At 49.2% G+C, this 14,982-nt stretch overlaps 1 protein-coding gene across 5 annotated transcripts in view; it reads right to left on the bottom strand.

Annotated features, from left to right (window-relative positions):
- Positions 1 to 14,982, bottom strand: part of LOC105473538 (Rho GTPase activating protein 44) — a 203,353-nt gene that overhangs the window by 10,066 nt on the left and 178,305 nt on the right. For 3 of the 5 annotated variants that reach the window (XM_071082366.1, XM_071082364.1, XM_071082367.1), the window contains 2 exons: positions 7,410 to 7,631; positions 1,832 to 2,007 (listed from right to left, as the gene is read on the bottom strand). In XM_071082366.1, coding sequence (XP_070938467.1) covers positions 1,832 to 2,007; positions 7,410 to 7,631 — 398 coding nt within the window. Of the gene's footprint in view, positions 1 to 1,831; positions 2,008 to 7,409; positions 7,632 to 8,395; positions 8,414 to 14,982 lie in introns of all 5 variants that reach the window. The other 2 variants (XM_071082365.1, XM_071082363.1) reach the window with 1 other exon arrangement.

Raw genomic sequence — 14,982 nt, 5'->3', positions numbered from 1 at the left:
TAAAAGGCTTTTTTTTTTTTTTGTAGATAGAGTTTCACTTTGCTGCCCAGGCTAGAAGGCAGTGGCACAGTCTTGGCTCACTGCAACGTCCGCCTCCCAGGTTCAAGTAGTTCTTGTGCCTCAGCTTCCTGAGCAGCTGGGATTACAGGTGCCCACCACCACGCCCAGCCGACTTTTTTATATTTTAGTAGAGACGGGTTTCACCATGTTGTCCAAGCTGGTCTCAAACTCCTGAGCTCAGACAATCTGCTCGTCTCAGCCTCCCAAAATGCTAGGATTGCAGGCATGAGCGACTGCGTCCAGCCAATTAAAGGACTCTAAAACAAAGACGTGCCCAGCTGGGTGCAGTGGCTCATGCCTATAATCCCAGCACTTTGGGAGGCCGAGGTGAGCGGATCACCTGGGGTCAGGAGTTCGAGATCAGCCTGACCAACATGGTGAAACCGCATCTCTACTGAAAATACAAAAATTAGCCAGGTGTGGTGGCAGGCGCCTGTAATTCCAGCTACTTGGGAGGCTGAGGCAGGAGAATCGCTTGAACCCAGGAGGCGGAGGTTGCAGTGAGCTGAGATTGGGCCATTGCACTCCAGCCTGGGGGACAAGAGCGAGACTTCGTCTCAAAAAAAAAAAAAAAAAAAAAAAAAGAAAGAAAGATATGCCCAAGAATATGGTATCTAGACCAAGGAGAAACCATTGGTGCTGGAGAAATGCTCTGAAATTCTGAAATCTCATGCCGCCACTTCGGCCCAACTCCTATTCAACCTTCACCATGTCGTTTCTGCTGGGCCACCCGTCCTAACTCCTGAGTCTAGAAAGCATGCTCCCAGGTATCCTCACTGTACCCTGGGTGTCTCCCAGCACAGTGCCAACACCTTTGCCTTCTCGTTGCCTTTCTTTCTGGAAAGCACAGAGCTCTGTACATAGCAGGACTTAACACGTTTGTGTAGAATGCAGAAGGAATTACTCGAGTAGAGATCGAATAAGATCCATGGGCTTGAGGGCAGACAAAGAGAATGAAACTGCCCCTGCAGATGGGAACTAAGGGGGCTGGAAAAAGGCCTGTCATGAAGGCACGTGTGGATGAGCTAAACCCAGCCCTATTCGACAAATCCGGGAGTTAAAAGCCGCTCCCAGAAGTGCGAGCGGTCTGAATGTAGAACACACACGATGATGTATTATTTCAGATGAGTGAAAGACTTTGCAAAGAGATGACACAGGTAAGAACGAACCAAAAAGGTTCAGATACGTACGCTCAGTACAGCTCCCCATTTATGAAATGTCACACGGAGCAGACCTTTAGCTTGTGGGAGCGATTCTCTAAAGAGATAATAACTGGTCAGTGTGGGCATTCTCGGGCCTTCCGGAGCAGAAGTACTCAGGGTTGAGACTCAGGTACTATAGGAGCTATCCTGACTCCCTCCCGTCACCTTGTATGAGTGATCTAGGGGTAGGCAGCTGTGCAAGGTTGCCTTGGGGGAAAGGAGGCTCCTGCAGATGACCCTATACAGCTTTTCAAATGACAGAGGTAGGGCCTGACAGGTCTCTGGAAAACACACATCATTGTGGACAACGAATTTGGCCCTGGTGACATTTGATGTATGAGAAGCGCTGTCCTCTATATGCCCCTAATGAGCCCACCTGTCCAATGAGTAAACTGAGGAATAACAGAGAAAGGATCCCTTTTAACTTCCAAAGCTCTAATGCCCAGATGGGCATTAGTCACTAAACCACGTGGTTTCTCAATATCCAAGTTCATAGAGGAAAACGAGTCTTCAGGGAATGTCATAGCCACCTCCGGCCTGAGACCAAGGAGAAGGGAAGCAGGGCATACCTTTCCGGAGGGTGTGAGGACTCTGGTCTGCAGGCGGCTGGCTGGGGCTGGGGCTGGTGCCTGGCTGAGCTCCTGGTTGAGCCCCTGGTTGAGTCCCTGCACAGGCTGTCCCCTGGCTGGAGCCTGGACTTCCTTTCTGTGCAGACCCTGGAGAAAGTTCCTTGCTTTTTGTTGTGCTGAAAGGAAAGCATATGAGACAAAAGAGAAGCCCTGAACTCAGTGAGCTGTAGCACCAGCCTTGCCGATGGCCACCCTGTGTGTCCTTCTGGGCCCCGTGCAAGTATGTCCCAGCTCTGGTGTCTCGACCCCTTCCTAAAGCCTTCGGCAGGTGCCCCATGGGGTGACTGTCCTTTCTGGAGCTCTGACGGCCTGGGTTCTGCCCCCATCTCTGTGGCACTTGGCACTCACTGCCAATACCCTTTTCATGCCTCTGCCCCCCTCTATTCAAGGAGATCGTGAGCAACGTGAGGGCAGAGGCCTGAGCGCCTCCACTGTATCCTGCCATCAACCCGGGAATTCTAGAACATTCTCAAACTGGGACACCAAAGTGTTTTTCCTACTATAGCCAAGAGGACTTCTTAGGGCCACTGTGCCCAATGAGTGCTGATGACACAGACTTCTGCTGCCAACCTCGTGGCCCAGCTCTTCCAGCTGTTGGCCCTGAGCCTCTAGCCACCCCCCAAGGCAGGAGGTATTCTAGGACTCATCCTCAAACTCAATACCCATTCCAGCGGAGGCTAGGGTGGACAGAGATCCAGGCCATGCCCTTAAATGGGAGCCAGTTCAAGTCCCAGTCCCAGGCTTCGAGAGAGGTGGAGGTCGATGGCAGTGAGGGCTCTGCTCTCTGACCCCTGGAATTGACAACGAGGCAGCCTAGGCCACCAGGTCCTAAAGAGGATCCATCGTTACTGCAAGGCTGTTCCTCAGCCTTCTCCTAAGGATGAAGCGTGTATTAGAAGACACCTCACTCCACGCCACAGACCAGGGATTTGCCCTCCTGACACGCTGATGGTAGATATGACTAATTGATCTCCATACTTTCCCCACAGTGTTCTCAATCCTTTCCAAGAAAATACTCCTGGTGGCCTTTAGTGAATCAGGGGAGATGCCCCAGCGTTGGGAGCTATCTGTCATCCTTGCTAGAACCTACCTGGATTCTGATGCCCATAGGTGGGGCGTGAAGAGTCTGGGAACCGAAATCCCCTGCAATGGCTGTTTCTATCCCACAAAAGCAGGCGCAACCTGGGCCGGGTGTGGTGGCTCACGCCTGTAATCCCAGCACTTTGAGCACTTTGGGAGGCCGAGGCAGGCAGGTCACCTGAGGTCAGGAGTTTGAGACCAGCCTGGCCAACATGGCGAAACCCCGTCTCCACTAAAAATACAAAAATTAGCCAGGTGTGGTGACACGTGCCTGTAATCCCAGCCACTCGGGAGGCTGAGGCAGGAGGATGGCTTGAACCCGGGAGATGGAGGTTGCAGTGAGCTGAGATTGCGCCACTGTACTCCAGCCTGGGCAACAGAGTGAGACCCTGTCAAAAAAAAAAAAGGCGGGCACAGCCTATTTCTTTCCTAAACTGATCTAGAAACTCCAAGTGTTAATTTGGAGAAAATTCCAATAGCAACAGAGCATTCTTGTCCACTGAAGTGAGAAAGACTGGGAGCAGGGAGCTGGGCCGGAGAAGCCCACGGCGTCAAAACACAGATCGTCTTCCTCATGCAAATAAATAAAGGAAAGATCCCATTCAATGTGGAGGCACATTCTCTCCCACTTGGGATGAGTCTTACACACTAAACCTAGTTCCCCAAGGGGCAAAAACCATTTTATTCAGAGGAACCAAAAGAGCAATAATTCCTTTCTCTATTCTGTTCATGAAAAACAGAAACAGAAAACCCTTGCCTCACTCAGGCTGGACAAGGACCTCAGGCTCCAGGTTACCAGGTACCCGGGCATCAATGCCAAAGAGGAAGGCCAACCAACCAACCAAAAACATCTCATAACTAGCAAACCAAAAAATTGCTTCTTGTGGGTGGGTAGACTCTTCTTCCTTCCTTTGGACACATGTTTATCCAAGGATCTAGGAATGAGCTCTTCCTTCTGTTCCCTGCCACTGGACACACTTTTTTTTTTTTTTTTTTTTTTTTTGGATACAGAGTCTCGCTCTATCACCAGGCTGGAGTGCAGTGGCGCAATCTCGGCTCATTGCAACCTCCGCTTCTCAGGTTCAAGTTATTCTCCTGCCTCAGCCTCCTGAGTAGCTGGGATTACAGATGCACGCCACCACACTCAGCTAATTTTTGTATTTTTAGTCGAGGTGGGGTTTCACCATGTTGGCCAGGATGGCCTCGATCTCCTGACCTTGGAATCCACCTGCCTCGGCCACCCAAAGTGCTGGGATTACAGGCATGAGCTACCACGCTTGGCCCGAACATACTTTCTCCAGCACAGAAACAAGGATTGACCTACTTAGTCTTGTCCTCTCTCTTTAGCAGAGGTGTAGCTGACCCAATGGGGAGAGGTGGGATGTAGGGTGGCTATTAGGGGTACTACATGAGCAAGGCACGCTTAAGGCACGTTTGAGGGCAAGTTAGCGCTGAAGAAGCATGACTCAGCCCGTGAGCTTGGTGCCAAGAAGCAGGAAGGAGAATTTTGGGGTTAGCATGCATGCTAAGCAGTTGGGCAGGAGGTGGAGGCAGAGCCTGGCTGGCCAGAGCCAGGGAAAGAACTGAAGGCAGGGTATGGAGTAGGGAGTGGGAGGGTGGGAACCAGTTAGAGGGAAGGAAGGGCCTGCCATCCTCAGGGGAGGCGGAGCCAGAAAGAGAATCTGGTCACTCAAGGAAACATCATCCGGGTTGCAAACATGCAGGAAACAGACAACACAGCAAACCAAAACAACACAAACAAAACAATGGACCACCTGTTTGTACTGGCAGAAATCCATGCAGGGAGAGAAGAAAGAGTGGTGTAAAACAAACAAACAAAAAAGAACACTAACATCCAAAGCAAAGTTACAAAACCGGTCAGCCCGGGCAAAGACATTTGGCCACAGAGCAATGTGAGTGACCTTTAAAATAATCTAAACCAGAGGGTGCCATTCCCTGCCCACAAGTGACTCTGCGAGACCACCCATCGAGAATGTTCCTGGAATGCCTTCAGAGCCTGGGGGAATCCATCTTCAAGGAGCACTTTTTAGAAATATTATTTATATGCCAAATACCACATGGCACTGAGTCCCCTTTCTAAGATGGGAAAGTAGGATGGAGTCGATGAGTGTCCAAAAAGGAAACGGTCCCAGCTCATTTTCTGCCTGTGTGTCTGTGTCCTCCTGGTCGACCTCACCATTCTCAGGCTCTGCTTCCCCAATGAACTTGCTGTGCCTGCTTCTGCAGCTCTCAGGTCCATCTGTGGCCTAGCAAGTGCACAACCAGGACCGAGCATCCTCTGAGTTCAAGTCATCAATAGCAACCCAGCATATGCAGGGTCAGGTGCCCCCTTCTATGCTCTAAGACTATTTATCCCCCTGTCCCTTTGTCATCTCCTGGTTTCACAGTGAAAATATTTTTTTTTTTTTTTTGACACAGAGTCTTGCTCTGTTGCCCAGGTTGGAGTGCAATGGTGCCATCTCAGCTCACTGCAACCTCCGCCTCCTGGGTTCAAGTGATTCTCCTGCCTCAGCCTCCTGAGTAGCTGGGACTATAAACATATGCCACCACACCCAGCTAATTTTTGTCTTTTTAGTAGAGATGGGGTTTTACCATGTTGGCCAGGCTGGTCTCGAACTCCTGACCTCAGGTGATCCGCCCACCTCAGCCTCCCAAAGTGCTGGGATTACAGGTGGGAGCCACCCTGCCCGGTTGTGAAAATATTTTTTGCCCATTAAACAAAAGGAAACAAAACTAAAAAGCCTAGTGGAAGCCTCTGATGTAGGGGATTGGTGTGGGTGTGGGTGTGTATTTGTGTACTGGTGGTGATGGTGTGTGAGGATGTGTGTCTATGTGTATGCACGTGTGTTTGGAGAAAGATTTGGGTTAGAAGATTCAGCTTCCCAAAGTCTCCAAAACTTTTCTGGCAGTGGTCATGGAAGAATGCCATGTCCTCTAACAGGAGACACAGTGGCATCTGATTTCATGTTGCTTTCCTGGTGTTCTAAATTGCTGCTTGAGAAAAGATTGAGACAAACAGCAAAGTTGTTTCAAAGTTGGTGCAATTCTCACTTCCAGAATCTGCCTCCCCTGTCATGCCCTTTTCAAGGAAGGGCCAGGTACTGTCTCCTCCCCTGCCCCCCTGGGGATGCATAACCAAGTGCTGTCATTATTTGTCAGGGCCTGTTTGCTCACTGGAACGTGAACTTTTTAAGGGCAGCAATCATGTCTTTCTATCTTTGAAAAGAGAAAGTTCTCAGTTCATGTTCATCAAGCTAGCCAGGGAATGCTTTCCTCTCTTTTTCCTTCCCCTAAAATAATGGCAATTCAACCATGTGGCAAGCTGCGAAGGTCATCAGGCCCAGAATGACCGCCACCTCCATTCCTTCCCTGACTTGCACCCATTTTAGCAGCACAAAAAGAAAAAAAAAATGGCTGCTATGACTATAAAGAGGCGGAGGAGAAACACAGAAATTGTAAACTTCGAAACAGGATACAGTAGTCCCCCTTATCCGTGGTTTTGCAGTTTCAGTTACCTGTGGTCAACGGTGGCCCAAAAATAGGTGCATACAGTTCAATAAAATATTTTCAGGCTGGGCATGGTGGCTCACGCTTGTAATCCCAGTACTTTTTGGGAGGCAAAGGCGGTGGATCACATAAAGTCAGGAGTTCGAAACCAGACTAGCCAGCATAGTGAAACCCCATCTCTACTAAAAATACAAAAATTAACCAGGCGTGGTGGCACATGCCTGTAATCCCAGCTACTCGGGAGGCTGAGGCAGGAGAATCACTTGAACCTGGGAGGCGGAGGTTGCAGTGAGTCGAGATTGCGCCACTGCACTCCAGCCTGGGTGACCAACCGGAACTCCATCTCAAAAAAAAAAAAAAAAAAAAATTGAGAGATACCACATTCACATAATTTTATTACAGCATATGCTTATAATTCTTCTATTTTATTACTAGTTATTGCTCACGTCTTACTGTGCCTAATGTATAAATTAAACTTTATCATAGGCATGTGTGTATAAGAAAAAATAACAGTATGTATAGGGTTCGGGACTATCAGCTGTTTCAGACATGCACTGGGGGTCTTGGCACGTACCCCTCACGGATATGGGGGACCACTGTAACGTCAAAGACAGAGGAAGGGGGAAACAGAGAGTTGGGGAACCTAAGACTCCTCACCCCGCCTTCGCAAGCTGCCACCTTCTGCTTGCTTGCGATGTTATGCTGGGGAAGCCTGGACTTCGTGTGATAATCCAGGCAGCCGTGGATGACTTACTTGGTACCAGCGCGATTCAGAAGCCAAATGTGAATGCTTAGAAATGGGGGCAGGGGCGTGGGAAACGACGAAATCCAAGAGGCCTCCAGCGCAGCAAACCCAGACACCCCCTGCACCGCACACCAGCCCGCCCGGACGGCACTGGTCCGCGCTTACCTGGTGCGCTCGGGCCCAGGCTGGAGGCCCAGGCCGGATGGAGAGAGCGCGGGGACCGCGGGGCTGTCCAGGGGCTGCTCCGGCAGCGGCGAAGGCAGGGGCGCGGCCAGCTCGGCAGGCGGGGCGGGAGGCTGCATGGAGGGCGGGGCGCAGGACGCTTTCCGACCGGCCGAGGAGCCTCTTCGGGCCACCCAGTTTGTGTCCATGACTCTCACGCCCATGCTGGCGAGGGACACAAAGACACCGCTTACCCACGCGTGACAGATGACAGGTGACAGGCTCCCTCCCCCACATTCAAGCAGGTCCGCGTTGGGAGAAGAGCAGCGCAGCTTTAGCACCCCGGGGGCCCGGGAAGCGATGCATTGGGGGCTGTGCTCCCAGTGCCCTGGCTGCTCCCGGAGGCCAAGACACAGCCCTGGGCAGCCCGGGCCTGGCAAGAGCGGCCCCCTCACTGAGGCAAGGAGCAGGGCACAGTCGGCAGCGCTGGCGACCACAAGCTGTGCTTCAACCCTCTGCCAAAGCCAGCTTAGGATGATGGCCCGGCAAGCTCCCTGGGTGTAAACTGCCAGCCTTCCTCACAGCGGTATGTGGCCTAACTGGGGGGCAGGGACACTCCTCCCAAGTGCAAGACGAGGTGGGAGGGGCAGCGAAGGGGGGAGCGTGGAACTGACAGCAGGAGACATCTAAATATGCATCCTTCTTTTTGTAATTTGGAGTCTAGCCCCAGCTCCACCACTGCTGGGACCCTGGCCAGGTCACACGTCTGCAGGCCACTCCCGCTTGTCCACACAGCAGGGAAGGGGCTGCTTGTGCCTATGGTCCCTCTGGGCTCTGATTCTATTTTAATGATGAGCACACAGCTTCAAATCAGTCGGCCAAGCAACCAGACGCGGCGCATTCACCCTCTGGTGGAACTCACTACGATGCATAGGTGGCTCAGTTGAAGAGACTGAGCATGGCCTCATAGCTACCAGAGGATACCATACCTTTGGATTTTCCTAAGGCTGCAGGGACAGAAACATACAGATATTAGTTTCAAAAAATCTAGGCCTTCCTTTGGACATAAAGGTTGTCTTTCTGCAAGGGGTCTCTCTCCACGGTCCAGGGTCTTGGGGTGGGATTTTATTGTGCTATAAAATTAATACGATTTAGTTGGTCTCTCTAAAGTTGGTCTCTCCTATTTGTGTAAGGGCAAGTCATACCCTACTATGCACACAGTTAAAGACAGCAGTTGAAGAGTTGATATCAGTGTGGAATGGGGAAGAAAGAGGCAGAAGGGAAAAAGCAATTGGTACAAGTATTCACCTGCTCACTTTTTTTTTTTGTAATTTTACTTATTTATGGCCGGGTGTGGTGGCTCACGCCTGTAATCCCAGCACTTTGGGAGGCCAACGCAGGTGGATCGTGAGGTCAGGAGATCGAGACCATTCTGGCTAACATGGTGAAACCCTATCTCTACTAAAAATACAAAAAATTAGCCGGGCGTGGTGGCGGGCGCCTGTAGTCCCAGCTATTCGGGAGGCTGAGGCGTGAACCCAGGAGGCAGAGCTTGCAATGAGTCGAGATCGCACCACTACACTACAGCCTGGGCAACAGAGCGAGACTCCATCTCAAAAAAAATTTATTTATTTATTTATTTATTTATTTATTTGAGTTTCTCTCTTGTCACCCAGGCTGGAGTGCAGTTGCGCGATCTCCACTCACTGCAACCTCTGCCTCCTGGGTTCAAGCGATTCTCCTGCCTCAGTCTCCCGAGTAGCTGGGATTACAGGCACCTGCCACCACACCCAGGTAATTTTTGTTTTTTTAGTAGAGACGGCGTTTCACCATCTTGGCCAGGCTGGTCTCGAACTCCTGACCTCAGGTGATCCACTCGCCTCGGCCTCCCAAAGTGCTGGGATTACAGGTGTGATCCACCACGCCCGGCCTTATCCACTCACTTCTAAGTTACACAGACTAGAAGGTGGTTAGTTCCCTTTCCTCTGGTCTAGGAGGTACTGCTGCTGTCATCCTCAGCCAAGGTTTCATTGACTAAGGTAAGGGCTCACATTTCTAGCATTAAGGGAGAGACATTCATTCATTCAGAGAGAAAACATACACTCCCAACGAGCATTTGTCTCTATCACGTATCTGCACAGAGGAATAGGTGTATGAGGGCTACAATGTGCTCACTCTCACCTCCTCCCTGCCAAATGGTCACCTACACTAGTCAGAAGCACAAAACTATTACACCATGAAGTCCTGCTCACCTAGAAAGGTCATATTTACCTTGTAGAGGTGCAACAAGATTTAATAACACCAAAAGTTCAAGTAAGGAGATCTGGTTGTAGCAGGTAGGATGGTGGGATTTAGGTGCTTTACGGAAATATGGGGAGTGATGCTGAAACCAAACTCACAGTGGGATGGGAATGGCTTCCTGATCCCCTTCCTTTCTAGGACCACCTTCTCATGTCTAGTACCATTGCTATTATTGCTCATCTCTGCTGGATGGCTTCAAGGAGGCACCAGGGATGGAGGGAAAGGGGAGGGATGTCTCCTTCCTGGACCCAATAGTTTCCAAAGTCATCTGGGGTCTGCGAACCTTCTACCAATAAACAAACACTTCCTACAGGATATCCAGAAATGCTTTTGGAGGCCACTTGAAACTCTGGGACGGAGTCTGGTTGCATCCCCTGGTATTTAAAGCAGGCTGCCGAGGATCAGCGAACTGTGGTCTGCAGGCTTCAGAATGTATGGGAATGAAAAGAACAAAGAGCTTAACATTCCTTTTGGGGAACGGAACTGATACCACTTAGTTGCAATGGTTGGTGAGGATTGCAGGCAAGTGAGATGTTTCACACGGTGACCAGCACAAGGAGCCCTAAAAATGTTAAGTCCTACCCCATCTTCTCCTCCTTGCCCCTTTCTCTTCTACTTGTAAAAGGTTTTCCACCTGGTGAGAAGGTCTGGGTCAGAGTTGGTGGGGGGTACCTTCTATTTCCCCAACAGTACCTTCTAGCATCAGGAATCTCAGACATCAGCCTCCTTGGTGATCTTCTGGTTTACCAAGGGGAGGTGTCAGGTGGGCATGGGGTAGGTACTGGGTGAGACTTGCTAAATAACACTGGCAAAACTTCAGCAGCTGAGAAATATGAGTTCAACATGCTACTTCTCCTCTTGCAAAGAGGCTACAGTGCCATATGCAATCACGACTTTCCCAGCTGAAATGACTTTGTCATAAGAGGGAGCATCAGATGTTCACTGTGAATTCACATCAAATGTTCACTGACATTTTCAGACAGCAATATAAATCTTTACACAGTAAATCAATCACAAAGGTAGCAGCAACGCTCTTGGAAGCCTAAAAGTGCATTTGCCTTCCAAAGCAAGATGGTATATGTAAATGTTCAAATGTCTAGATAAAACTCAACCTGAAGACAGACATAATAAAACTGCTCAGTGTGCCGCCAAGAAGGAGAATCTACTCACAGACGGGGGGATCCAACCAAAAGGTTGTATCAGCAGTTCACAAGCTTCTGTTCATTGTCTTATTGCATAAAGAAACAGTAGCCAGAATCAAGGCACCGCTGCTGTTTCTTAAGAAAGGAGCAACATAGAAGTGGAATTAATAAAACGTATCTGACTCCAGCAGACATCCCTGCATGGATACCTAAGGACAGTCTAGATGGCAAAGATTTCCCATGCTTCTGCTGAAAACTGAGAACAATTTGGCTTTTCAATCCCTTTATAGTTGAATCAAGGTGGAAGCAAGAAGCCACAGGCCAGCAAGAATGTGAAGCGCAGGGTTTAGAAATCAATAAGCAGGAGGCACAAGCCCTCCTTCCGGCTTTTCTGTGACTCCTGGTGGTAGGAGGTAGGGAGCCTACAGCATCTGGGGAATGGAACCTGAGATGATTTTCTCCACTGCTTCTTTTCTTCTTTTCTTTCTTCTTTTCTCTTCTTCTCTTCTCTTTTTTCTTTTTCTTTCCTTCTTTTTTTTTTTTTTTTGAGACAGGGTCTTGCTCTGTCACCCAGGCTGGAGTGCAGTGGCATGATCATGGCTCACTGCAGCCCCAGCTTCTCGGGTTCAAATGATCCTCTCATCTCAGCCTCCCGAGTAGCTTGGACTACAGGCACATGCCACCACGCCTGGTTAATTTTTGTAATTTTTTTAGCGATGAGTTTCGCCACATTACCCAGGCTGGACCACTGCTCTCTTTTAGAGTAAGACGACAAGGGGCAGGGAATCCAGAGTGGTCACCGCTCATCACTGGGATGCACGGGGCGTGAGTCAGGTGACAAGTCCTCACTTTGGCTAGGTAGTCCCACTGGAGAACCATCTTCCCTCCCTGCCAGCGTCTTATATTTGCATAGGATTTATCATAATGCACACGTGGGTATTTTTCATGAGACAGTATCACGGAATCGGTTCTGGAATGACCTGGGTCTCTAGTCCCAGTTAACCATTCGCTGACTCAGTAGAGCTCTCTCTTCGTCCATAGAATGGAGCTAATACCTCCCTTCCTGTTTCTGGCATTTCCATGAAGACAGTTAATCAATTATTGAGTGCTGAGCTATATTTAGCATGGCCTTGCACCATGACCTGGTGGCAGAAGCTGAGTGGTCGGTCATACAGTGGGTTGTAACAGGGTCTAGCTAGCTAAGCCAATGGTGTTTTATGGTGCGGACAAGCTGGAGATTCAGAGAATCGGATGACATCTTGATGGAGGGAATATAAAGGCCTAGTATCTGGCTTGGGTTTTTTGGGTATAACGTGGTGACTCCGCACCCTCTCCGGCTCAGGGCAGTAGGGCTTTGAAAGCAGAGAATTTGGGTATGAATCCTAGATTTTCCAATGACTAACTCTATAATATGGAGGAGTTCTATCAGATTATCCTCCAATCATCCTTTGTAAAATGGAATAATATGCTTCTCTTCTTTCGATTTGTTGTAAGGAGCCAATGAAACTGTGGCCATAAAGCCCTTAGCCCTGACTAAGAAATCAGTAAGATGTAGTGTCAGTGATAATGCTTTGTGCTTATAGGTACCAAGCACATATGACTCGTTTTTAAGAATCTCCTCAGAGAAAGAAACAGAATGAACACAAGTCTAAAATATGTTGATAAAGAGGGGAAGAGGACACTCTACTGATTCAGGCACAGCATGACAGAGATGCTGGGAAGACCCCATCTGGCTCATGTCACCCAGATTTATGGGGTTTCCCATCGGATTTCTTCCGTTCCTAACAGTGACCCTAAACATGAAAAGATGTTTGGGGTGAGTTCTCTGATAGAAATAGAGCAGGGAGGCCAGGCGCGGTGGCTCACACTTGTAATCCCAGCACTTTGGGAGGCCGAGGCGGGCAGATCACGAGGTCAGGAGATCGAGACCATCCTGGCTAACACGGTGAAACCCCATCTCTACTAAAAATACAAAACATTAGCCGGGCGTGGTGGTGGGTGCCCGTAGCCCCAGCTACTCGGGACGCTGAGGCAGGAGAATGGCGTGAACCCGGGAGGCGGAGCTTGCAGTGAGCCGAGATTGCGCCACTGCACTCCAGTCTGGACTACAGTGTGAAATTCTGTCTCAAAAAAAAAAAAGAAGAAAAGAAAAAGAAAAAGAAATAGAACAGGGAACAAAAAATGGGGACTGGAGGTTATTATCAGTCCCGTTTCCCTAGGTTTCTTAGTCTTGCAGGGCTCTGCTGAGTTGGATGAGCCAATTTGGGTTTCAGAATAGGGGATGCTAAAAGCCTACTTAGATGATTGCAGGTTTAAGGAACAAACAAAGAGGGGATGCCTGCAAACCCTTCTAAGTCTTACCGCCCAACCCAGGTCATTGGGGCAGTAAAGGAGGCAGGAGTTATCTTGTCTGTAAAGTTCTTTGGAAAACAAAATACACTAGGGCGCAGGAGGCTCAGCCTGGAATTATCATAGCATTTCCTGCTTACACAGGATTTTCTACCTCCTGGGGAGCCTCCTGCAACGGTCAGCTGTCCTTGGCTGTTAGGATATTTTGTGCTTTGTCCCTAAGCCCTTGGTGTTTGTATATTTCGTGCTTGTAGAATTAGCTCGGTTGCTCATGGTAAGGTGGAGACAGATAAAAACATTCAAGCACCTGAGGTGGCAAGGAAAAGGCTTGATCGGGACACCTTGTCAGTGGGCTCTGCCATGTTGCCACCTTAAAAACATAGGATGTCACTAAAAACTCTGCTTCCTGTACTAAGAACAGCTAACAGGCCGGGCGTGGTGGCTCAAGCCTGTAATCCCAGCACTTTGGGAGGCCAAGACGGGTGGATCACGAGGTCAGGAGATTGAGACCATCCTGGCTAACACGGTGAAACCCCGTCTCTACTAAAAAATACAAAAAACTAGTGGGGCGAGGTGGTGGGCGCCTGTAGTCCCAGCTACTCGGGAGGCTGAGGCAGGAGAATGGCGTGAACCAGGGAGGCGGAGCTTGCAGTGAGCTGAGATCCAGCCACTGCACTCCAGCCTGGCCGACCGAGCGAGACTCTGTCTCAAAAAAAAAAAAAAAAAAAAAAAAAAGAACAGCTAACATTTACCATGTGCTGAGCTTTATTCTAAACACTTCGTAAGCACTATTTCATTTAATGCTCAGAATGACTCAAGTTGGTGCTTACCATGATTTCCCCATTTTGCATATGAAGAAACTGAGGCATTCAGAGTTGAGTAACCAGGAGTTGAACTCAGAGAGAGCCTGATTCTAATGCTCAGACTCTGCTTATAGGGTTATTATTTTCACACAGTGTAAGCAGGGACAAGTAGAAAGAGAAGAGCTATAAATGGCTCCTTGATGCTAGAGATGAAATGGCATGCTTCTTTTAAAGTCTACAACCTCGTAGACCACATAGGGAAAGGATCAGGCCCGGGACCAGTGGAACGACGGCTCAGGGTGCAAGAGGGAAGCAATGAAGTGATGTGTTGGTGAGGAGGTGCTCAGCGGTCAACTAGAGCAGCTAAGGGTAAACCGGTGGAAGATTGTGTCTGCTCACTTCTAAGCCCCATGAACTTAGAAAATGGGGTCATGCCTTTTACTCCAAATGAGAAGGTCACCGGTATTGTGATGGGGAAAGCAAGGAAACCATGTAAGAAAAATGCCTTCCCAGGCACTCCATGATGGCAGAGGTCAGAATAAGCCTGTCTTTGTTGAGGAATTGAGGCAGGAGGGGAGCGTGGACAAATTCAGTTCCAGACATTGCAACCACCGTGTATGACATTCTATTGCGTCTCTGCCCACTAAAAGTTATGGGTTATGCTATTCGGGAGGCTGAGGTGGGAGGATCATTAAGTCCAGGAGTTTGAGACCAGCCTGGGTAACTGAGCAAGACTCTTATCCCCGAAAAAAAAAAAAAGCAAAAAGAGCTGTGGATCAGGATCTTCTGATTCACACTCCGAAGTCTAACCCTGGCCATTATTCAGCCATTGACGCATCCTGGATGGAGACCTTATAAAAATTAAAGAGAAACAAAGACCTGCCCCAGCAAAAAAAAAAAAAAAAAAAAAGGCAGAGTAGGGAGGAGGAGGAGAAGGAAGAAGAGGGGGAAAAAAAAGGAGAAAAATAAGCCAAAAAAATA

Source organism: Macaca nemestrina, chromosome 17 (genome assembly GCF_043159975.1).
Source record: "Macaca nemestrina isolate mMacNem1 chromosome 17, mMacNem.hap1, whole genome shotgun sequence".
Classification (NCBI taxonomy): domain Eukaryota; kingdom Metazoa; phylum Chordata; class Mammalia; order Primates; family Cercopithecidae; genus Macaca; species Macaca nemestrina.
The sequence above is the reverse complement of the archived record's forward strand: the minus strand, read 5'-3'. Positions and strand labels throughout refer to the sequence as shown.